Raw genomic sequence first — 25,241 nt, 5'->3', positions numbered from 1 at the left:
TTCGGTCCATCAAGTCTACGCCATTCAATCATGGCTGATCTATCTCACCCTCCTAACCCCATTCTGAGGCTATGGCCTCTAATTCTAGACTCTCCCACTAGTGGAAACATCCTCTCCACATCTATTCTATCCAAGCCTTTCACTATTCTGTACGCTTCAATGAGGTTCCCTCATTCTTCTAAACTCCTGCGAGTACAGGCCCAGTAACATCAAACGCTCATCATAATGTTAACCTACTTGTTGTTCCCTAGTATACTCTTTAATGACAATGTATACCAACATTCATAGTATTATGCCTAATAATAGTTACAAAAATAATACAGTATTTGCATTGCAAAATAATAGTTGCATAAATTAAAACATGATTAATTATTTAAAAAGCAGGTTGGGACAATTGAAGATTTTGATTTACACAACATGTTTGAATGGCTACATATTTATAGCTTCTGCTCTGCTGAAATATATCTGTTATATTGCACTCCACCCTTCCCTCCTACAATAATGTAACAACAGTCCTCAGGATGTTCAAATACATCATTAATGCTCTATTTGTCAAACAGATTTAACATATTACATATGATTGTAAACAACAAAATAGCTGATACTTGTTTCTTTTAAACCTCCTCCAGCTACATCTGAAAAAAAATTGCAGAGCAATAAGTCTTTCCTGGCAAACCTCGCACCTTAACAGGTGTTAAAGAGTTTTGCTTAAAGCAATGATTTTCATTTTGTCTTCTGCTTGAATATTGGCTTATTCCCCAGATCTGTTCCAAATATGATACAGTCTCAGATCAACAGTACACTCGTGAGATTGCAAATGTGGATACATTCCCAAAATACTCCAAGGACCTGAGATATGTTCCAATACCCTTTAAGAATACCCTTGCTATGAACTTCCAAAAGGATTAAATTGCTTATCACCAATGCAGATATACTGTTCATCGACCAGGAAAGATCATAACACTCGAGGGCTTGACTTTTTTAGGATATTGGTTCAAGATGAACAGTAATTAGATGACCTTAGGTGCAGATTTGGCGCTCCAATGCCAAAGGGTATCATGTGTGGCCAAAAGGCACAACATTGGATAGGCCAATCAGTCCTTAGTGATGCATTTAATGAACGATCCAAATCAAATTGTTCAATGTCCAGAAATTTGATCTTGCAACTATCCATTCATTAGTATTCATTCCAAGAACGACAAGCAGAACTTTTCCTGTCATTTTATATAACTGCCAACATGCACATAATGAAGCAAATTTTGACATTTTATTCAGCGAAGTATCAAGGTCAAACATTCGAGGAGAAGGTGTCAGAAGCAAACAGTCTGTCACATTATTATCTGTTTGCAAAATAAACACACAAAGTGCTGGACTGACTCAATGGGTCAGGCAGCCTCTCGACAGGTGACATTTTGGGTCCCGACCCTTCCTCAGATTGAAATACATTGATGTGAACAAAAGGTGAGGTATAAAAGCTGCAGGACAACTTGGGAAAAAAATCATTGTCATACAGCATGGAAAAAGGCCCTCTGGGCAACCATCAAGTACCCAATTACACTAATCCCACTTAGTCTCATATCAGTCCCTCAGATTCTACAACTCACATACACTGGAGACAATTTATTACCAAGTAAGCTACCAACTTGCACAACTTTAGTATGTGACGGGAACTGGCAACACAGTGAGAACCTACGAACTCCACACAATCAGCAAGAAGATTAGGATTGAACGGGTTGTTGGAGCCGTGAGGCACCACTGTGCCACCTAAAGAAGGAATTAGAATGTCCAAAGCTGTTTCACCAAAGCTGTGGGTAACTACTTCGTAATCTCTCAGAAATTTCCCAAAAATGCAATTAAATTGCTTGTTTATGGGTATCACATGCTTCAACCTAAAATGCTTTAGCAATTGAAAACTAGATTTTAATGTCTTGTGAAATTGGGCTGTAGAGCATCCCTGATCTCAAGAGTAGCCATTTTTTATTGAAGATAGACTCAAAAATATTGCAATAACTCAGCGGGATAGACAGTATCTCTGGAGAGAAGGGCTCCAGAGATGCTACCTGTTCCACTGAGTTGCTCCAACATGTTGTGTCTATCTTCAGTGTAAACCAGCTGCTGCAGTTCCTTCTGACACACTCCTGGCTATTTTCAATTCTCAGCCTTCTTCAGCCAAAAAAGGCACAATGGATTGAGATGTGGGGAAATGTATTCAGTCAGTAGGTTGTAAATGTTTGGAGTTCTAACTGAGAGGATCTTAGATATTGTTTATATTCAAGCCCGGGATCTGTACATTTTTGTAGAGACTAAGGGGGAGAACTATTTCTCCTACCATTACAAGATGTATATTGCAAGTCTAGTAGTATCGGCAACACATTTTCTCACTTCCATAACCTTCAAGTTAAGTCTTATCATTTCAACTGCTGCGGACAACATTTCTAACCCATTGTGAATCGATTCAGCAGATGAAGCACTTGCTAACTGTTATTGATGCTTTCTGAGGAAGACTTGGCTTTGGCAATGACCAAGAGGTATTCTTGCAAACCAGTCAATCCCTAGTGTTAATATTCAGTGTGGGAGGATTTAGCTTTTGTACTCTATTTATTGGAATACAACAACACAGAAACATTTCCCAAGGCACTGCAACGTCAAGAGGAAAACAGATGCTGGGCCAAAGAAGTAGATAAAGGAGGATAAGGTAAAAATTATAAAATTGATCTTTATCAATAAATTTATGATTCTGTAATGTGCAGTGCATGGAGGAGTTCTTTGCAAGCGAGTGAAAGGATACACCGTGTTTAATTGGGAGCCTATTCTGCCAAAAAAAGAAAATGCCGGTCCCATTTCCAGCAGAATCTGAGATTAGTTTAGTTTTGTGCGGAGATAGAGCTTGGAAACAGGCCCATCGGCCCATGAAGCCTACGCCGAGCAACGTTCACCCGTACACTTGGGACAACTTACACAAACCAATTAACCTACAAATCTGCATGTCTTTGGAATGTGATAGGAATCTGGAGCATCTGGAGAAAACCCACGGTTGCTTGGAGAATGTACAAAAAAGTCCCCTTTTTCCTTTCCCCCCACAGCTCATGGCATTTCTTTCTCTATTGCTTGGTAATTCATTCTCCCCATCACCATCCCACTTTACCAAGCCATCAAATGATACAGGATTAATCTCATAATAAATAATCTTCTCGAGAAGTGCTTCGTAATAAGAGGGAATTTAACATTCAGTTTCACACACACCATTTGAAAGTGATGTTTCCAAATAATTGCATTCGTCTGAAGGACAAATTGAGGAAAATAAATAGGAAACTTAGATTAAAAACAATGGCAGACATCAGGAGTAATATTTCATAATTCTCAATCAATAGTAATTGGTAAATGAGCTTAAATGAGTAATTGGTAAATGAGCATAAAAATGGAGCCAAGGTCAATAAAGATAAATTGCTAGAAGCATTTAAGGGGAGACCTGATAAAAGCATTTAAAACTGAGCGGCATAGATAGGGTAGACAGTCAGAACGTTTCTCTTAGGGTGGAAAGGTCAAAAACTAGCTTTAAGATGAAGGTTAAAAAAAATGTGTGTGACAGTTTTTTAAAAAAAAACAAGGATGGCGGCTGCCTGGAACACATTGCCAAGAGGCAGATAGAATATTGACTTTTAAGAAGCTTTTAGATAGGCACATGGATATGTAGGGAATTAAGCAATATGGATCATGTCCAGGCACACGAGATTCGATTATTTTTGCATCATGTACGGAAATAAACATAATTGGCCAAAGGGCCTGATAACAGTGCTGTTAAATTTATGTTCTATGATCTAAGCGCTCATTAACTCAGACGGCAGAGACTGTATTTCAGATCAAGTGTCCTTAATCAGAAATGGAAAGGTGGGAAATGAATGTTTGACTTTGCAGAGATGGGGATAGAGAGAATGTTGAAGAGAACAGAAGGAATATCATATGTGGTGAGACCAAAGCTGGCAAGACAATAATTAATGGAAAAATTAACAGCTCGGGAGAGACAAAAAATTAAAATAAAGGTGCAGCCACATCTGTGGAAAGAGAAGTGAAAAATAAAGGGAAGTTATCTAAGATCCAGGGTCTGCAACATGACCAGAAGGAAAACGAGGTGCAACAAAGGTATGCCGTTATTTCCAGCATCTGGAGGTTTTGCGGCAAGTTACAGATTATATTAGATCGAAAGAAAATTATAAAGTTGCAGTGAATAGAAATAAGTCTGCGGATTGGCATGAGATTAGAAACCAACAAAGGATGACTGCAGCACTGAGAAACGAGAGAGAAAATACATTGTGTGCTTAAATGAGCAAAAAACACCAGTTTCTTCCAGCACATGTGGAGGAGGAGTGCCGGCAGTGAATGTGTGCTCCTAAGTAGCGGAGACAGCCGAATTACATAAATACTTTAACTGTTTTCACAGCAGAAAACATTAAATAATTCTTTAAATAATAGGACACAAAGAGAAAAATTACACCAAAAATCATAAGGCTTACAAATGCACTGGACTCAGTAGCTACATCCTAGGGCTCTGAAAGAAGTGGCTGAAAAAAACAGGGAATACATTGAGTGGCATATTCGGGGATATTCTAGATTCTGTAAAGGATTCAGTAAATTGGAAACAAACATAACGCTGCTATTCTAGAAGGGACAGAGATACGACATAGAGAACTGTACTTGAATTAGCTTGTATCAGCTGTCACAAGAATGCTTGAAGATATTATTAAGGGTGGATTAAAAATCACTTACCAAATGTTACAAATGTATTACATTTGCTTAAGGATGCAATTAGCATGGTGGATAGCAAGGGACCAATGGATATAGTCTATTAGGAATTTAAAGAACTTTTACAATTATTGACATGAAAGAATACAACCCATGGTAAGGGTTTGCAGGGCATTCTGATACTATTTGTGGGCAAAAGATTATAATGGATAGAACATTGGCCAACAGGGGAAAAAACAAAGGGTATGAGGTAATAAATACATAGTTTTCAGTGAAGTGCCCAGGGATTAGTTCTGCAAACTCAGATATTTGACAAATGACAAATAAAGGTATTCAATATTTCCAATTTGTAATAATGATTCACATGAGGGAACAGAATATGATGGTGCGTTGTCACAAAGATTGGTGGGAAAGTAAGCTATGAGGAAGGCCCAAAATAGGGACATAGAGTGGTGAACAAAAGGATGCAGATGATAAAGAAGAATGTTATATCATACACTTTGATAGTAAGAACAGAAAAACGATCTTGTGGTTCAAAATGGTGAAAATCTAGCGGCGGCCAGAAAAAAGGTACATCTCTTTGGGCAAATAATCACGACCAAACAGGCGTCACTACGCGACATGTCTATATTGTCATGAGTAGTCGCCCAAAGACTTGTACCTTTTTCTGGCCGCCGCTAGATTTTCACCATTTTGAACATTTTCGGCGACCTGTTGCGACTACGACAGGTGCCGGTAAGCCGCCGAAAAAAAATTGCGTAAGTGAGACAGGCCTTTTAGGAATTCAGTACCCTGGAGAGTTGTGGATACTGATTCATTAAGCATAGTCATGGCCGAGACAGATAGATCATTGGACCGCAGGGATTCGAGCGTAATGAGGATAAGGAAATAAAGTAGTGTGAAAACCAATGATTAGATCATTCCGCAAAGAATGGAGATACCTAGCAATGCAGTTGTGGGCTTCCCTTCCTTCTATATCATATGCCATGTTTTCTTGCCCCTTCGTTCCAAATATGTCATTTAATTGGGTCCTACTTGCCACTTCTAAATTTCTGTAGTTGCTCAATTGTCTTCAAGGGGGTGTTCACCTATTCCAGTGGAGACAATCTGCCCCGGTCCTCTCAGTCCTATGAGCTGCCCTATTCCTCTGCATTCTCTGTCAGTGCATTATGCATTCTCACATACCTTTTCCCTGGCCAGGAATGCACCAAAGGAAGCTTCCGTGCTTGTGAAAAGACTCATTCTTCCCCAGCTCCATTATTTCTGAAACCGAAAGTTTATTTACAAATGCCACTAACCTCTGCTCCTCACCCTAAATCCCTGTCAATCACAGAAGGAATACTGGCATCAACTTCAGAAGTCAGATAGTTCCCGAGCTCTAAAACACTCCTTTCAGAAGAATATATATTTCAGTTTCTGCACCCACGTGCTATGATTTGTTTTACATGTCAAACAAATTAGTGCGTAGTTACTGGCACACTATAGGGTTTAAAATGGCTAAGTTCAGAAGCAGTTCATGTGTTTTCTTGGTGTTTAAATCCAAGGGTATTTGTCACGGCAACACTCTAGGGAGGGGGGGGGGGGAGATTTTAAATCACCAATGTTAAGAACATACCGCAGATCATTTGTTACGTGCATTCTGCACCAACAATCAAGCTAAGCTGGAAATAAATATCAATTTGATTAGTATAATGGTCAGTGTGTTTTTGAAAATCTTTTCTGTAAATGTGATTAAATTAAGCTTCCAAACGCTCCGAAATGATTAACAGCAAGAAGTGGGCTGTGAATGCTCAAAGTTGCCAATTTATTTGTATTATATAACCGCTGTGTCACCAATAAACTAATAAAAACTAATTAGTAAATAAACCTTCCAAATCAAAAATATGGATATTAGCAAAAAAATCCCTTCAATTAAGAAGCTCATAAATGACTAAAAAGTCCCCTTTTTAACATTGCGTGTTGGATTTCTGCTCCGGAATAGCTTTTGAAACTTGGCCATTTCAAATTGCTCTTGATGCACCTTTTTGAACCTCTGCAGCCTTTGAGGGGAAAGTGTGCACAGCAGTAGAATTGATGGCGTCTTGCTAAGGTACTGCAGACTCCGGTTAGATGTGATCCTGGGACTGGAGTCACATATAGGCCTGACTGGTACAAGATAGTTAGTCTAAGATACAAAAGTTATTCTGGGGCAGAAATCCAATGCACAGTGTTAGAAGGGACAATGTTCAGCAATAATGTGATTCTTAATTAAAAGGAAATTCTTACAAATACTCTTACAAACGCATGATGTGGAATAGATTCCCCTTGGCATTAAGCTCAAATATTGATAGTTCTGTAATTATATTTCATTATTAATCACTGAAACAACCTGGCATTCTCCAGCACATGTTATTGTGACTGAGATCGATGCTTGGAACAGCAACCTCTCTATCCTAATAAAGGTGCAGTGGCATGAAGATTTTCTCGTTATCTGTCCTCATCTAAACAGGCCACGCTAAAGTATGCTGCAATGGGTCGTATCCACCGGCAAAAGGTCATGGCTTGCCCTTAAAATAGTGCCTTTAAGGCGGTGCATGACATTTGGATTGGGGTTTGAGAAGGCTGAAGATGTACTTCCGTTCGATTCTTCTATCCATATAGAGTCTCCCAGTCCTTGTGAAACATTGATACTGGAGCAGCACCTCCACAGATAATGGCCCTCCACCACTTGATTTGTTATCACGTGTTTAATGTGCTGGACATAAAGTACACACAAGGAACAAGTAGCTGATAGAAACGTATCCAATTCGATGATATCTCTCCTGTCTTTCACTATCACTTCGGCCATCTGTCTATCACTGATTTGGCACACGCTAGTTTGAAAGTGTACTTATCGCCCTGGGAAAATGGAGAAGTCAGCTGCAACCTTTTAGTTCTCACACTATTCTTTTTCTCCTTGTGATATTGCATGCCCAAATAAAGTTCCTAAGGCCACTAATTTGCATGAAAGTCCAGACGGTAAACACTTCATGCAGTTTGATTAATGGGAACAGTTCATCCAAACTAGATTATCTGGAATGCATGCACTCTTTCCTAATCAATGAATTGAAATGCTAACCAACTAGTCAACAGAGCCAATCTGCTTTACCTAAACTGGTCTGTAAATTGGGATTAATTGACAGAGTCCGGAGCGGGAATCGAACCGGGAATGCATTATGTGGAATAGATTCCCCTTGGCATTAAGCTCTGATAGACCCATAAGAGTTACCACAACTTCCCACCAAACTTTATCCAATGATATCTATTGAAAACAGCCCTCGGTATCAATCGCCAAAACAGATGGAACTTCATAAGGTGGAGTACCACAAATTACAACAAAGCCTACAGAAATGATACCACATCAAAATACAGGAAACACTCAAGGTTTGCACAATAAATGATGAGCATTGTTTTTGCAAAAGAAAGAAGATCAACCATTTTTCATTTTTATTGTACATGAAGAAATACTTAGCCAGCTCTACACATTGTACAATACTGACCTATACTGTAATGATAATTTGGCATCTTACGACTCCAAAATAAAAATAAAATAAGAACAAAAGGGCAGGGGAGAGGTGACCTAATATATTTTGAGTCCGCGTTTTTGGGTTAAATATACTGTTAACAGATGTCCGAAGATACAATCTTGTAATGTTTCAGTGTGGACAGCCACCAATGACCTAATCTTCCCCCATCTTGATCTGATCGTTTATTCAGCTGCTAACACTCTTCCCTTCACTTTATATTCAACTGCCTTCATCTCATTTGTTGCAAGCATCCAAGTAAAACTCTTCGGTGCCAAGATAGTGGGTTCAGATGTTGCTGCTGATATAGAAATCACCAGCAGACAGAGACTTGGGGGGGATGGATGCAGAGAGAAAGATAAGAATGGTATGGAGAGACCCAAGAAAAACAGAAGAACTTCAGAAACAGCAGTTCATTGAGATGCCGATTGCATTTAAGTTATTTTTTACATTTCAATGATAATGAATGTTTATGCTGTGCTACCACTGTCCAAATTTAATCAGGTCCCAATTCTTAAGAATCAAAACTTAACCTCTAAACATTTCAATGGATTGCTCATTTTGTACGAAAAGGATTTCATTGATACAATTGCTTTGAAAAAAATCTCAAGATGCCTCACTGTCAATTCAAATATTTTGAAATGTGGTCTGTAGTACATTTATCCAAGCAATTGCAAGTGATTTTTACACTAGCAATAAGATATGTGATCAATCAAATGGTTTTGTGATGTCACTGCGGGAGTAAATATTAATAAAGAACTACATTAAATCATCTGTTCAGAAATTAACCAGGTTATGTTTCCTTGCTGTTAACTAAATAAAATCACTTCATCAGTCAAATAATGTCTAACTTGAAGATAGTATGTTTTAAAATTCTAAACAAGCAAAAGTTGGTTCTGGGTTAGAATAATTCACAATCAGACTTTCCCAAGCACATCTGCTCTCATGAAAATAGTATCTTGAATCATATTGATTTGTCCACAAAATGTCCTACTGGATAATTACATTCATGTACAATGACTGACAGAATATTGGCTTAACAACTTACACAGAGGACAGCATTTCCCTCAATATTGCACAGCTGAGTAAGACTGAATGACATGTTCAAGCCACTGGAACAACACTTGGACAAAACTCCGAGATAAGACATCATTGAGGTCCATGACAGATAATTCAGCATACTAACTTGTTTCTGCGATACATCCTCTGCAAATAGTTCTTCAACCTTCTTTGGGCAACCAATCATTTTGAAATAATACAAATAAATAAGGTTATCATTTCCCCAACCTATTTGACACATACATAAGGAGACATTTTACACAGTTACCTGGAATTATAGAAAAATGGCAATGCTCAGACTCGCCACGAGCGTCTAATTCCATCCCAATCTATCAATGTAAAATTCTATTCATTCTCTTTATACATTGTACTTCCAATTCTCACAAGATTTTCATTTCAGCCATGTGTATGCAGGAATGGTGCAGAGCCAGCAAAGGCATGGTATCCTTGTTAAAACAACTCAAGAACTGATGCACGGTGAGAGTTATGAATGTGTGCTTACTGGGATTTGTACATGTTGACTGTGAAACAGGGGCTCACAAGTGTGCCCATCCATCAGTGGTCAGATCTTTCCCTTGCTGCTAATCCCAATCATTCCAAGATAACATGCTCCACATTCTCAAAAAAAAACCTTACATACAATTGCTTAATTGCCATCGAGTCCAGGTCACAAAGGATTTATTTCTGCATTAGTTTGACGGAAACCTCCATCCAAATCAGCCACTTTCTCCATGCATTTGAAATGAATATTGAGGGCTTCACATAATGTGTATGATATGATAAAATTGGATAGCGCATCTGGTGTCTTAAGAGCATACAAGGACTCTTGACCCAAATTCTCAGGAGTGTTACCAGAAATTTTTAACAGTCAACATTGTTGAAAACTGTTGTACAAAACTTTCCGATGTGATAGTGTTTGATTCAGAACAGTTTCAATTAAATCTCAAGCAGATGCCAACTTTTTAGATCCATCTGCAGTGATACGTGATTTCTAAAATATCCCCAAGCTAATCTTATTGTTTTTATTTTAAAATATTTGATAGAGATAGGATTAATCCTACGATAAATTTGGAACCGAGTATTTTTGAAGAATGTTCAAGTTAAGTAACCTGCCATACTGAGTAAATTATCATCATTCAGTACAATATTTAAATATGTTTATTCCACATATAGACATTTATTATTACTATCGGTGAAAAGCAATTGACTTTATGGCTGAATTTTTGCAGTGATTATGGTTTATTTTTAAACCATAGCCAAAGATTATTTTGCTGTGCAAATAATCAACACCATTTTCCCTATTCACACTAAAATATTATGTTTTGGGGCTTGCAGGTCAATCTAGCAATAAACATTAGTGAGAAAAAACAGGAAGCATCCAGAGACATGTGCAATGAGCTATTATTGGGGATGAAGTAACAGTTGGATCTCATGTTGTAAAGTCTTCATTCTACTGTACAATGAGGAAATGAGAAATAATCAGAAGCGTTCAGCTTCTAGTTTGGCAGCAATAACATAGGTATTGAATGAAGGTGTACAACAATCACCAGCATTAGATGACATACCGACCATTAAGTAACCCACTGTTGAGGCAAGAATGCAGACAAGAACTCTTTGAAATTAGAAATGCTGATACTGGTTTGTTATCTTGGCCATTACAGAAGACGATCCTGTTGATGAGGTTTGCGATACTGGTGTTATAGTAATATGATCTCTCCAATGTTTGTTGTTTTAAATGCAAACTTTGGTCTAGTACAGATGACAGGGGAATGATATAAGTAGGAAGTTGAAAACAGTTTAATTGAATTGTCATATCATAACATAACATGCAAACTCGCAACCTTCAATGAAAGCAGTATTTCTGCTCGATGGATAGAGGGTAGATTCAAGTGCTGAATGGCTGATTTTTTTACAGGAATTATGTTACTGTATCAGGTATTGTTTTATTGGACATGAACGATAATATGATAAACACAAAAAGCTGGAGTGACTCAGTGGGTCAGGCAGCATCTCTGGAGAAAAGGAATAGGTGACTCTTTGGGTCAAGATCCTCTTCAGACGGAGGGTCAAGGGAAAGGGAAATGAGAGATTTTGTAGGTACATAGAACAAATGAATGAGATATGCAAAAAACAACGATGAACAAGGAAAGGTGGAGCCCACAATGGTCCATTGTTGGCTGTGGGGTAGGCGATAACTCCAACAATTATATGGTTACTAGTTCTGGTAGAAGGGTGTCGACCCGAAACATTGCCTATTTCCTTTGCTCATAGATGCTGCCTCACCCGCGGAGTTTCTCCAGCATTTTTGTCTACCCTGGTAATAGCAAACGTCAGTTGTGAAATGCCACCGTTAAGTGTCAGGCACAGATGAGGTCTGATTTGTTGCATATACAATGTGCCTAACAGAAAAAGGCCACTGACAAGTCATGTAATAAACTAAACACCTATAAAATAAGTGTGTTCCTGTTGACAGGATGATTATTTAAAGCCATTACTCTGCCAGATCCATTCCAGGATTATATATTTTACCAAGGGCCGAAAGTTAAATGTCTATATTTTGAAGGAACTTAAAGTGGTACAAGTTTTTATATATTGTTGTTAAAAGGTGAAATTTATGACTATGAATTTAGCATACAAGTTGGCAGTACAGGGCATGAGGGTATTGAAAAGATTTCTTCCTATTAAGGTCAACCAAAATTTGAAAAAAGTGTAAATATTTAGCCAACTCCAAATCAACCCTAACTACCTCATCAGGAATAGACATGCGACAGTCTCCAGATACCTACTGCAGTCCGTAAATCTTTGGACTAGCCAGTTTTATACCTTTACATGTTCTCGCGTCTGTGAAGCCTACTTTTTCTGTGGCTATAGATTTAGACTGGAACTGTTTCTGTTATGGTGGATACACACAGCAACCACATCTTGAGACACGAGCCTTCTTTTAATCAGTGGCTGTTGTCATGCGGTCTAGATTTTAAATAGTGTCCCCCCCCCCAATATCAATGGTACTTTCTCAGACAAGAACTAAATGCATTGGGGGAGGTGGTGGTAGAGGGAGAGGAATTAAAATAAGACCTAGATGTGCATCTAATGCAATGTAGAAACTGTATATTAAAAAAAATGCTGAGGTCCTATCAGCTAAGTTAACATGTATTTTTCAGGCAAAAGGTTGGTTGATGTAAAATTTAATTTTCCATGCAGGAAAACACAAATCTCAAGTGATACAAGGCCAAGATGTCAACATTGTTTTTAGCTTCCATAATTATATTTCTTTAAAGTAAAGCACCACTGAAGAGATAGAGAGAAATAAATGGGAGATATGGAAAATCTGTAATAAAAGCACTGAAAAAGCTGCAAATAGTCAACAAACATGACAGCACTGAAGCAGACTGAATAGGAAAGGACAGCGATCAAGTGAATGAAAGGAGACAACAGGGGCCAGAAGAATAATGGACATCACATTTGTCTAATTAAGTGTCCTGACCCGAAATGCCACCTATTCCTTTTCTCCAGAGATGCTGCTTGACCCGCTGAGTTACTCCAGTATTTTGTGTCTAACTTCGGTATAAACCAACACCTGCAGCTACTTCCTACACATTTTGTCCGCTCTGCTGTGAAAGCTCCTCAAGGTATGCCTACTTTGAAGAGGTTCCCCTCCTCTCCCCGACAGGAGTTCTGCAACACCCTCTCTCACTGCCAGACTGAAAAAGGTTTCTGACCCGAAACATCATGTATTCCTTTTCTCCAGAGATGCTTCTTGAACTGCTAAGTTACTCCAGCATTTTGTGTCGATCTTCGACATCACATTTGACCTTGTTCCATTCTTCGTTTGATTTAATTACACAAAACCTTTCAGCCACCTTCTCTGCACCAAAAGGGACATCCTGTGATGCAAGAACCTGTCATTTCTTGTCTTCACAGACTGCTGCACCAAACTTAAAAAATAATGTGTGTTTTTTAATATCAGTACAAGAGTTTCGAATAATATTTTGAATTCTGATCATATTGGTAACTATTCTTATTTAAAAAAAGATTAATAACTTTAAATGTTTCATCAAACCAAACATTGCTCCATCAGAAAATGTTTCAGTTTCTATTTATTTGTGACCCCTTATCATCAAAAATTCTATTTAATTAGTAATTTTACGGTACAGTAACAAGTCAGTGTTTTTTTTTTCATTTTAAAATCTCCTCTTTCCTGCATAACTTTCAATTCACAAAGGGCTAGAGGAAATCAATGGGTGAGGCTGCATCTGTGGAACTAATGGACAGATGACATTTTGGGTAGGGACCCTTCTTCAAACGGAAAAAGGTGTCCTGACCTGAAAAGTTGCCTGGACATTTCCTTCACAGGTGCTGCTTGACCTGCTGTGTTCTTCCAGCACATAGTGCTTTGCTTACGATTCCAGCACCAGTTCCTGATGTCTGTCTTAAATTAATTCCTTGCTCTTTTGTACTAACCAACATTCCATCTATGCTGATCACTTAAACTACTCCATAGGGACAGAGTCAGGTAGCACAGAAACAGGCCTTCCTGGCAAACAAATCCATGCCAACCAGCAAACACCCATTTGCACTTGGCCTACCGGATCCCATTATGTTCCTTCCCACATTTTCATTAAATCTCCCCAGATTCTACACCTACCTACACACTAGGGGCACCTCACAATGGCTAATTAACCTAAAAACCTGCATGTCTTTTAGCTGCGAGAGGAAACCAGTGCGGGGTGAACATGCAAACTCCACACAGACAGTACTGGTGGTCAGCATTCATCCTACAGCCTAAAGTTGTAGGACAACTTGTTCTATTTGATCTTATTTGATTGTGCACGCCAGGTTGATTGCATTCGTCGATACAGGGCGGACCACGTGAAGGTTGCAGTCTCCCACCCCGTGGTCAGCATTGAACCCACTTTATTCCAACAGTGAAGCAACAGCTCTACTGGCTTTACTACTAATGGAAACAAAAGTCAAACTGAGTATTGTTTTTTCTGGTTGGATTCATTACAGATTTTATTCGTGAGCCCAACATCTTCAAGGGCTGACAGTAATTGGTTTAATTCTGCTTCTATGTCTGATGGTCATATCTTTAACTTGACACCCGTGCTGCACATAAAGCAACCCACATGTTTGAAGGAAGGAACTACAGATGTTGATTTACACTGAAGATAGTCACAAAATGCTGGAGTAATTCAGCTGGTCAGGCAGCAAGCATCCCAGGAGAAAAGGAATAGATGACATTTCGGGTCGAGACCTTTCTTCCGTCTGAAGTCACCTATTCCTTTTCTCCAGGGTACTTGCCTGACTCGCTGCATTGCTCCAGCATTGTGTGTCCATCTCCAAATGTTCTTTGAGAAGGACGAAAGATGTCTTTCAAACTCTGCATGGGTGGTCCGCAAATGTACCTTCCCACTCAATCTCTTAGCCCAGGTCTCTGGAACCTGCGCTCGCTCGAATCCACACAGCGAGACTCTTGGACCTGCGAGGAAACATGTGCTTCCATCCTCTTTTAAGATGTCAGCAGTTTCCGTGGTCAACATTTTCCTTCCAGAGTATGAACGGCAACGGGTGTTGAATCTTGAAGACATTTACCTGCAGCGCTGGGTGCACGTTAAGAGGAAATTATTGCAACTCTTTTACAAGAGAGTTTGTGACAACGCGACCCTGCGTGCTACCTACAATTTGCATTGTATCAGGTCCCCCAATACAACAGACTCAAAGTAACGAGAAACGTCGCTCCATATTATAGGGAAGTTACGTTCAGAAGATATCCTGTAACATCAGCGGGAATTTCTGAGCGTTGCAGTCGAGTTGGTGTAAAACCCGATAATTATTGTGAAGCGAGAGACAGCAACACGGGTAGAATTGTAGCATGCTGCCGCAAGGACTAGAATAGCATTTCCAACGGTACCAGCCAGCAACGCTTTAATCTATTCCGCAACTCCAGTCTTAAATCCAAGTCTGGACACACGATACCACATCAAATGTTAACCCTCTCGGCACTGGCGCAACTTTGCGAAATACCCGCGGGTTTTCCCCCGTGCCTTTCTCGGACCCTATATTTGCGTTTGAACATACCTACTCAACCATTTCCATTGGCCATAGCTTATAACCAGAGTAGCAGAAAGGACAAGGAAATGGGAAGAACAGAAAGCGGAGAATGCAGAGCGGGGGAAAGTTTGTGAACATTTTGTTGATAGTTAAAGAAGGGCGCCCTACCCAAACTAAAATCCCTCGCCCACCACACAATTTCATTACACACTGGAAACTTCGAGACTGTGCATGCATCCAATTGTACACAAGTCACTGAACCGATACTTCAAGCCCTCGGGCAAGCTGCCAGCTCCGATTGGAGGGTGAATGAACAGTTACTCCGCTGCTTGTCTGAAAGTGGGTGTGGACTGGACTGAGAGAGTAGTGCTTACCTGGAGGACATGTGCAGCCGCTAGGGACCCCGCGGGCCGCTCTCACCTTGGGCAAATGCGCCTTCAGTTTCTGAGGAATTAAAACGAGAATGGCATCACAGGCAAATACTACTTGCGCTTCCATGCACACTTATTCCAAATGAGAAATACCTTCCCCCCACCACCATAATTAACCAAAAATAGCAATTCCATACGGCTCTTCATAAAACACTTTTTTTTTTTTTAAGTTCTTAAATTATAATTATTATGGCGTGAATAAGTTAATGTTGCAAGTCGCAGCCACTGGTACTTTTGGGTGGGGAATCTTCCGGCAGGAAGATTGGGTGCTGTTTCCTTGAAGTGCCTGCAGAGTGGTAGTCGTTTTTTTTGCAAACATATTAGCAACAAATAGTTGGGCATGTGTTGTGGAAAAAATAAACTTGCTGGAAAGCAGTGTGTTTGTCTAACCTTCGCTGCAGGATCTGACTGGGAGAGAGTGCCTTTATTCGCCAGCTATAATTAAATATACAATTGGAACAACACTGAAAACGCAAGATAATATAACACACGATCATTTTGTTGGAATCGCTACGCTTCAGTAGGCAGCTTCATCTAAGGCAGCCGCGCACCAACCTCTGTCAGTAGTTGATCCACTCTGTTAAAAATAGCCGGTTCCATTTGGTCCATTGAGAACCAAGCCGAGTAAACCTGCCTCTCTTCCTCCAAATGCGAGACGCGGGTCTGGAGCTCCGAGGTCCTGTAATGTACCAGAATGCACACCCCCAGAGATACAACTGACAAGAGGCAGCAAAAGACTCGAGGGAGGTCTGGACAGTGTCGCAAGCGTTTGGAGATCTGAGATGCATTACAGGTCCTTCGGAAAGCCGGTCGCACTGTCTCTTCTGTCCTCTTCGGAAACCCTTCCATACTCGTTCAACTTCACTCAACCCTTATCGAGCCCAGACCCGCTGTAACAATCCCGGGCACATGGAAGCTGCGCCAAGAGAATTGGCCGTCCAGTTATTTCCAGAGAGAGAAAGAGTTTTTTTGTTGTTGTTTTAAAATAGAAAATCTATCTGGATTTCCCCGTCGGTCGCAATGTTCACTTGGACTCTCACTGGAAAAAGAAGTAAGAACGTGAAGGTTTAAGTCCTCTGCTTTGGTTCCCAACCCTCTGGAACAGACACGCTGGCCGTAGTTAGAGTATCCGCGGATATGTTAGGGTCTGCTGAGCGCTCGGACCATCCCCAGTCTTAACGGGAACATAACACAGCCGCTGGCTGCCTTGGTTTATCAATGCTATTTCCAGCCATACGCCTGCTTAACATAATTTATTTATTTATTCAACGTGACAGGGCGGGTTTAGGGTCGGAACCTCCACTTTGATCGTGAGTGACGCGTAGTTTCCCTCCCCCAAACACATCCGATTATTTTTAACTGCTGCCGAGGATTTTGTTGTAAGGCACCAGCCACGAGCAAAAACAGCCTAGGACGCTTCCGCTGCCCAGGAGTACAAGAGCAAAGAGCTCTGGCGCTGTGAGCAGTGGTCAGACGCACTGGGGGCGGTCACGGAAGTCCAGCAGCCCTTGGCCGCTTGTAAAGTGCCAAATCTCGGCCGCCGCTCCCCGGTGGTGCCCGCTGCCCGCTGCCGCTTCTGCACTCTCCCGAGTCCGCCTGTTACCCAAACACCGCGGGCTTTGTCACTTGCCAAGCTTTGTCGCGCCCCTACTCTCTTCTCCAGCTTTCTCCTCCTACCTCACACCCCCAACTATAATCAGACCGGTGGAAATCAACGTTTATGGCGAGGGACTGAAGCGCAGTCATCAGATGCATCGCAGCACAAGCCTATGCTGGCAGCCGGTGTAAACAGAAATGCGAGTCTGTTTTTTTTTTTCAAAGACGAGCTCTAGAACAGATCTGGGGGGAGGGAAGATGCACAGGCTGGAACCTCTCTCCAGAAGGAAAACGACCAGGGGGTGGGGTAACCTGGTCGAGGTCTTTCACATCTTGATGTAACCAGATTGTTCAATAGATAGATAGATATAATTTAATTGCCACACAACCAAGGTCGGTGGTATTTGGGTTGCCAGCAGCGGTACAATAATAAAGAACACAACCACAATAAAAATTTTACACAAACATCCACCACAGCATTCATCACTGTGGTGGAAGGCACAGAGCTTGGCCAGTCCTTTATTGTCACGTGTCCCCCAAGGTACAATGAAATTTGATAATTTGAAATAGGGGTACATGTGTGATGTACATCTAATAGTGAGGGGTACTTTAAGGATGGAGTTGTCACTGCAACTTTAAATACTGTATCATATGATTTTGGTAGTATCGCACTATTGTGCTTGCAATTCAACGAGGGTAGCTTACAACAGTCAACAGTACCACGCTTGATGGTCCCTCTGAAAATGAGTGGAAGCGTGCAATGATACGCAGCCCTGGGCCCGTGCAGAATAAGCTACAATACACCACAAGGTGTATAAAAGATCCCGAATCATACCAGTGAAGGCATCAGATTATCCCAGCTTTAATGTGGAAGTCAGAAACAAACTGGAGGTCAGATGCCATGGCAGGAGACCAGTTACTGTGCCAGTGAAGTTCAAATGCACTTAACATTCAGCCCCTCATTGCTTCAAATGCTTGTTTGGGATGAGCAATTAGAGTGATACAGTGTGGAAACAGGCCCTTCAGCCCAACATGCCCACATCAGCCAACATGTCCCATCTACACTAGTCCCACCTGCCTGCGTTTGGTCCATATCCCTCCAAACATGTCCTATCCATGGTAGTTGCACCTTTTTCTGTGACCATGCCAATTATATGCGTGGTGTCAGGAAAAAGTCAAAATCTGGAGAAAAATCTAATGTAAAACCACAATCTCTGCACTGATATAGTTCTGCTCTCTTGAATACTGCAATTTCGTATAGGTATAGCACAGTATAGTAAATTAGAGTAGTTTCATCAGAGTTCTTGGCACATCTATCCAGACCATAGTTCTTCAGTTGATTTATTTTCCCGTCTCCAACTGCATCCCTCTGCACATGGTCATATTATCTTTACTTTGTGGTTCCATCAACTTTGTTAAACGTTTCTGTGGGACATTGTTGAATGTTTTGTCAAAATTAATCTACATTGTGCTTTTCCTGCGCAGTTCCTTTACTTGTCATCCCTGTGAGATTTCCAAACAATTCTGTAAAGTTGTTGGAGCTCAGCTCACCTTACAGAAATCCATGGTACCTGGCCCTAATTAACTTAGGTTTGTTCAAGTCCAATATGATCCTCAAGTATTGGCTCTCAAGATGTTTATCAACAAGTGAAGCAAAGGTTTATAATTTCCTGGCTTATCCCCAATGCCTTTTCTGAATAAAAGAGGTTGCATTTATCAGCCTACAATCCTTTGGCTCAGATTGTGTTTCCAGTTGGCTTTTTGCTGGTAATTAGAAGTGACTGAGTGTGGGACTCTGCTTGTATATAGGAAAACATCTGCAGTGCTCTGCTCTTTTGGAAAATGAAGTAACACAGGAGTTGGCTGTAGAACCTGGATTAGGAGATCATACATTGCTTACACCAGATGCAGCTGAGCATTGCAATCCACTTCCGAAATCTGGTTCTGTTTGCATCCATGCAAACCAAACTCAGACTATGTCCATATGACACTTTTGTTTTTCATTTGCAATAATGTTGGATCAACACACTATCACAAGATCAGCGGTGAACCCTCAGCTGCGATGGGGCCACGGCGGTGGTGAAGGTTCGCGGGTTGACCCGCGGTCGGCGGTCGATGAGAGCGTGCGGGAACCACCGTGGGGGAGGGAGGGGAAGAACAATGGAGGACCCGGAGTGGGGGGGCCGCGATGAGGGAGGGGGAAGAACAATGGACAATGGGGACCCGTCGTTGGGGAACCGCTGTGGAACAGAGAAGGAGCCGGCGTACTTTGTAACTTTGTCAGCACCGTAGATAGCCACTATTTGCATACATTGGGTATGCAAGCAATACATTTCACCGTGCCTTGTCACATGTGACAAAGATGCATTCCAATCCATTCCATGCTATGATTACAGAATATACTAACATGAAGCATCTGCTGGAGCTCTATGGCAGGCCCAGAAGACTTTGTAGTGAACAGATTCTTCGACTGCTTGGGATTTTCTGTGGGCATTGAGGATTAGGAAGATTGAGAGCACAGGGAGCAAGTTATTGTACCACACAATGTGATATAGATTAAGGAAACATCTCATATTCTTTCGGCTCATGAATGCATCACTTTAATTTATCGATCGACAACCTTTACTTCATTTCTCTTTGATTGTCTCCTGCAAGGCATCTCATCATAACAAACTAAGGGGTGGAAGATTGCAACCTTCACGTGGTCCGCCCTGTTTCAACGAATGCAATCAACCTGGCATGCACAATGGAATACGATCAAATAGAACACGTTGTCAGACAACGTTTGGCTGTGCACGCCATACGCAAGATGAAGAAGATAACAAACTAAGAATTACAACCAAGACTAGCATGGCAAAACAAATGAAGGATTTCCTCGAAAGCTGCCTGAAAAGCTATTCAAATATCCGTAGATGTTTGACTTTCAAATGTTCAAAGAAATACCTCGTTGGTTTCTGAAGGTGGTCGGCAATGTAACTGTTGAAACCTTTAACACGTTCACAGATTCACACTGTAAGAAGGCAAAGTTATTGTACTCAACATAGTTAAATGTAGAGGGAGAGAGAGAAATAAGGTAACATGAAAAAAAGGCACCAATGTGGTATTAGCAAGTTGAAGATGTTGGTTTATTGGAGATATTGGAAGATATTAGTTTATTATTATCATGTGTACCAAGATACAATGAAAATCTTTGTTTTGCATTCTCTCCAGGTAAATCATACCATACATGAGTATAACAGGTGGTCCATAACTCTCGACAATCTCTTGCTGCCTTCGGCAGAGCAGTTGCCAAACAAAGCTGTGATGATCAGATGCTTTCTATGATACATCTGTAAATGTTTGTGAGAGTCTTTTGAAACATGCCAAATTTCCTTGAATAGGAGAGACATTTGTGTGCTTTCTTGGGAATTTGCAAGGGGAACGTATAAAACTGTGAAGACGACTCAATGAAAGCAAATGGGATCTGATGTTATTTCAATACTGGAAGGAGGCTGACGAACTAGAATATTTTTCGACCCTATATTCCATAACTCATAAGACCATCAGTTAGCAAGTAGTTTACAACTTGTCTTTCAGTGCATCTGAACACAGTACGGATAAAATCAACTGACAATTATAAACAATTGAGCAGATTGTAAAGCATGGAAAAAACTTGTCTATTCTGTTTCTTTGTTGTTGGATACTTTCATAAAAATAAAGACGATATATATTTTCAGCCAAGAACTATTCACGGAATATTTATATTCCTACATGTGGGAATGGTGAAAGCTGGCCAAACAGTTATTAAGTGTTTGATGTCCTTTCATGAGAAAATATAATTGGCGTGTCCATGAGCTTTCTCTCAAGCTTCTACTGATGCATTCTGACAGGATGCAACATGGCAACTGCACTGCTCTCAACCGCCTGAATCTGCAGATGGTGTACATGACAATAAACTACTCTGAATCTGAATATGAATCAGACAACTAAGGAACTGACTGGTGATTTTGGAAGATGAAGGCTGAGGATTCACAAACCTGTCTTTGTCAATGGGACGGTTGTGGAGAAAGTCAACAGTTTTAAGTTCCTGGGCATGCATATCTCTGAAGATCTGGCCTGGACCCAGCACATTGATGCGATCACAAAAAAACCCCATCAACGCCTCTACTTCCCTAGAAGATTGAGGAGAATCAGAATGGTGATGAATACCTTTTTGAACATCTATTGGTGTATGGTAGAGAGGATATTGACTGATTGCATCAAGGCCAGGTTCAGGGCTTGAATGCCCAGGAATAAAGGAAATTAAGGGCGTCAGAGGTTATATGGAGAAGGCAGGAGAATGGGGTTAGTAGGGAGAGATAGATCAGCCATGATTCAATGGTTGAGTTGACTTGATGGGCCGAATGGCCTAATTCTTATGATCTTATGACCAACAGTGGTGAACACTGCCCAATCCATCACAGGTATGACCTCCACACCATTGGAGGGATCTATAGGAGGTATGGCCTAAAAAAGGCAGCCAACGTCATCAAGAACCCAAATGAACCTGGCTACAGTCTTGTTTCACTCCTAACAAAAAGGCATAGGAGTCTGAAAACTGTAACATAGAAAATAGGTGCAGGAGTAGGCCATTCAGCACTTCAAGCCAGCATCGCCATTCAATATGAGCATGGCTGATCATCCAGAATCAGTACCCCGTTCCTGCTTTTTCCACATATCCCTTGATTCCGTTAGCATAAGAAAATGTGCCGTAACGTTCAGGTTCAGGAACAGCTTCTTCCCACCAACTATCAGACTATTAAACACTACATATTCCAACTCAACAGAACTACAAATTGTCTTGGTTTCATTCAGGACTTTGAGGTTTGTTTTGTTTTTTTGCACTATGTTGGATTTTTTACTTATTGAAATTTTTTTTTTGGTTATTATATTACCTATTGAATACTATATTAACAAACCTGCTCTGCTGGTAATGCAAGTCAGAATTTCATTGTTCCATTTTGGTGCATATGACAATGAAACATCTTGAATTGAATCTGAAAATATCTATTAAGGTTACTCTCCACTTTGTAGTCAAATGTTCAGGCTATCCATTCACCTATAAAATCCTTTCACGTTATGTATTGATTCGTGACATCCAAACAAATGAAATATAAAGATAAAAATGTCTTCAATTTTTTCATATTTTGCATGCTAAAAGTAATATCATCAGTGAGGCAAAGAGATTCTTGCAACAGCTGTTGCAATCCATTTAGCGTTGGAGTTAAAACATTTCATGTTTAAAAGCAGGCCAATTTAAGTGCCAGACATTTCAATCAATATAGTACACACAGTCAAAGAATCATGGAAACAGGCCTATCAGCCCACCTTGTCCAAGCCGACCAAGATATCCCATCTAAGTTATTCCCATTTGTCTGCGTTTGGCTCATATCCCTCTACACCTTTTCGTCCATGAACCAGTCCAAATGCTGTCTTTGTACCTGCCTCAACTACTTCCAGAGATTCACCATCCTCTGCGAGAAGAAATCTCTGCAAATCTCAGGTTTAAATTACTCTCACTTATTTTGTGTTTATACCCCCTTGTTTGCGATTCTCCCACCAGTGAAAACTTGCCAGCATCTACCCGTCAAGCCCCATTGGGATCTCACATGTTTGAATAAGTCACGCCTCCTTCTTCTAAACTCAAAGGAGCACAGGCCCAAACTATTCAGTCTCTTGGTAGGAAAATCCTTTCATTCCAGGAATTGGAGCCATACAGCATGAAAACAGGCCCTTTAACTCAACTCAACTATGCTGACCAAGATGTCCAATCGAAGCTAGTCTAATTATGTCCCACAACCCTCTAAACCTTTCCTATCCATGTACCCGTCAATAAATCCTAAATGTTGTTATTATACCTGTATCAACTACTTCTGTTTGTTTCATATACCACTAACCTCTGTGTGAAAATGTTGTCCTTCACGTGCCTATGAAATCCTTCCCCTTTCCCTTAAACGTATGCCCTCTAGTTCTTGATTCCCCTAGCCTGGAAAAAAGTCTGTGTGCATTCATCCTATTTACTCCCATCATAATTTTATACCGTTCCATATGACCATTGAGCAAGTCAAATCTGATTTGGGCCACCTGCAATATTACTATATTTTATTTGGTAATGGGATCAATACTATACAGTATATGGTATTCTCACTAACACTTTGCACATTTGTAACAAAACCTCCCTATTTTAAAAATCCATCTACTTTGGAATGAAGGGCAAAATGCCATTTGTCTTAACCTTAACTAATTGTTGGACATGACCACTCGAGTTTTGTGATTCATTCACTGGAACACCAAGATCCCTCTGCACTTCACTCACTTTCAGCCCTTCTCAATTGAGAATAATCCACCACGCCGGTGCATGACTTTACACCTCCCTATATTAAACTCCCTTTGGCAACCTTTTGCCCACTCATTCAATCATTCTAATCCCATCGCAGAAACACTGTCTCCTTATCACAACATGCCCTTCCACCTATTTTCGTATCATTGAGAATCATGGAAACTGTCAGATCCTTCCGGTCAGTTTCTCACACTTAAGGCAGTCCCAGATGAATAATCCTTTACCCTCAGACTGGCTTATAATGATAGACGCCTTCTTAACTTTGTTAAGCCTCAAAGAAATTTATATTTTCAAAGAAATTATTTTTCTAAATTGCACAGAATGGAATCTCATTCTAACACCACACCTGAAACTTCTTTAAGTATTATTACGGAAAATCAATGTATGTCTAATTATCCAAACAACACTGATAATTTGCAGCTAAAATATTCAATAATGTTAAAGCAGTTCATATTCATCTGTTATCCTCTAGTTAATTCCCAGAAACATTAAACATTTGCTGTTTATACAATAACATGCTGCTATGAAAAAGGGGATTACAAAGACTTCAGGAAAAATTATTGATGTTTTGTTATTAATATCGTTATGGACTCATATTAATTTTAAACAAAGAAACAAAACAGATCTTGATGTTATGATAAATTATGATTGTGGATTGTAGAGATGCCAGGAGCTTGTTCTTGCTCCCATGTGGGGGGTACACCTTATCGTCATCAGGCAGTGTTTGATGGGGAAGAATCGTACTTTGCACAAATGAAATTGGTTGTCAAACATCCCAACCCTGGACTTTATTGCAGGAGATCCTGAGGACAGTGCAGGCTGTTTCATCAATAACCTTCCTCCCAACGTATGGTTAAACGCGGAAATGTTCACCAATGATCGTACAATGTTTAATTGGGGCGATGATGGGGCGAATGCAGCACCATGTGTGCAACCAGCAGCACTTGGCCAATATTCAGACATCAGCTGATTGTGCCACAGAGGTTAGAGGCAATGACCACCTCCAACAAGAAAGTGCCAACCCCCACCCCTTGATATCCAGCAGCATCACCTTTAGTGAGTCTGTCGCCGTCAACATCCTGGGGATCACCGCGGACCTTAAACTGAATCGGATCACCTACACAATACTGTGACTACCAGAACATGTTGAAAACGGGCCCGTTGTGGCTCACCTTCTGACAAAGCAAATTCTTTCCACCGTCTATAAGGCACAAGCCCGGACTGTGTTGGAATCTGATCCATTTGCCTGGAAAAGGTAAGAAACTTGACACCATCCTCGATAAAATAACCTGCTTGATCTGCACTCCATCAACCACAATAAACATTCAATCCATTCAACGTTCATACCATCAGTGTGTACCGTCTTCAAAATGCACTGCAATGACTCGCTTGGGCTACTTTGTCGGCACCTTCAAAGCCGTGATCTTTAGCACCAAATGGCTGTAGCTGGAAGGGAACATCACC

General features: G+C 40.6%; 1 protein-coding gene across 38 annotated transcripts in view; it reads right to left on the bottom strand.

Annotated features, from left to right (window-relative positions):
• LOC116966354 (collagen alpha-1(XIII) chain-like) overlaps positions 1 to 17,153 on the bottom strand; it is a 206,335-nt gene extending 189,182 nt beyond the window's left edge. For 8 of the 38 annotated variants that reach the window (XM_033012500.1, XM_033012502.1, XM_033012514.1 and 5 more), the window contains exons 1-2: positions 16,379 to 17,147; positions 15,767 to 15,836 (exon numbers count right to left, since the gene is read on the bottom strand). In XM_033012500.1, the coding sequence (XP_032868391.1) occupies positions 15,767 to 15,836; positions 16,379 to 16,672 (364 nt within the window). In that variant the 5' untranslated portion in view covers positions 16,673 to 17,147. Of the gene's footprint in view, positions 1 to 15,766; positions 15,837 to 16,378 lie in introns of all 38 variants that reach the window. The other 30 variants (XM_033012511.1, XM_033012513.1, XM_033012518.1 and 27 more) reach the window with 13 other exon arrangements.
• Between the last annotated feature and the right edge of the window lie 8,088 nt (positions 17,154 to 25,241).

Source organism: Amblyraja radiata, chromosome 37 (assembly GCF_010909765.2).
Source record: "Amblyraja radiata isolate CabotCenter1 chromosome 37, sAmbRad1.1.pri, whole genome shotgun sequence".
Taxonomy (NCBI): Eukaryota; Metazoa; Chordata; class Chondrichthyes; order Rajiformes; family Rajidae; genus Amblyraja; species Amblyraja radiata.
The sequence above is the reverse complement of the archived record's forward strand: the minus strand, read 5'-3'. Positions and strand labels throughout refer to the sequence as shown.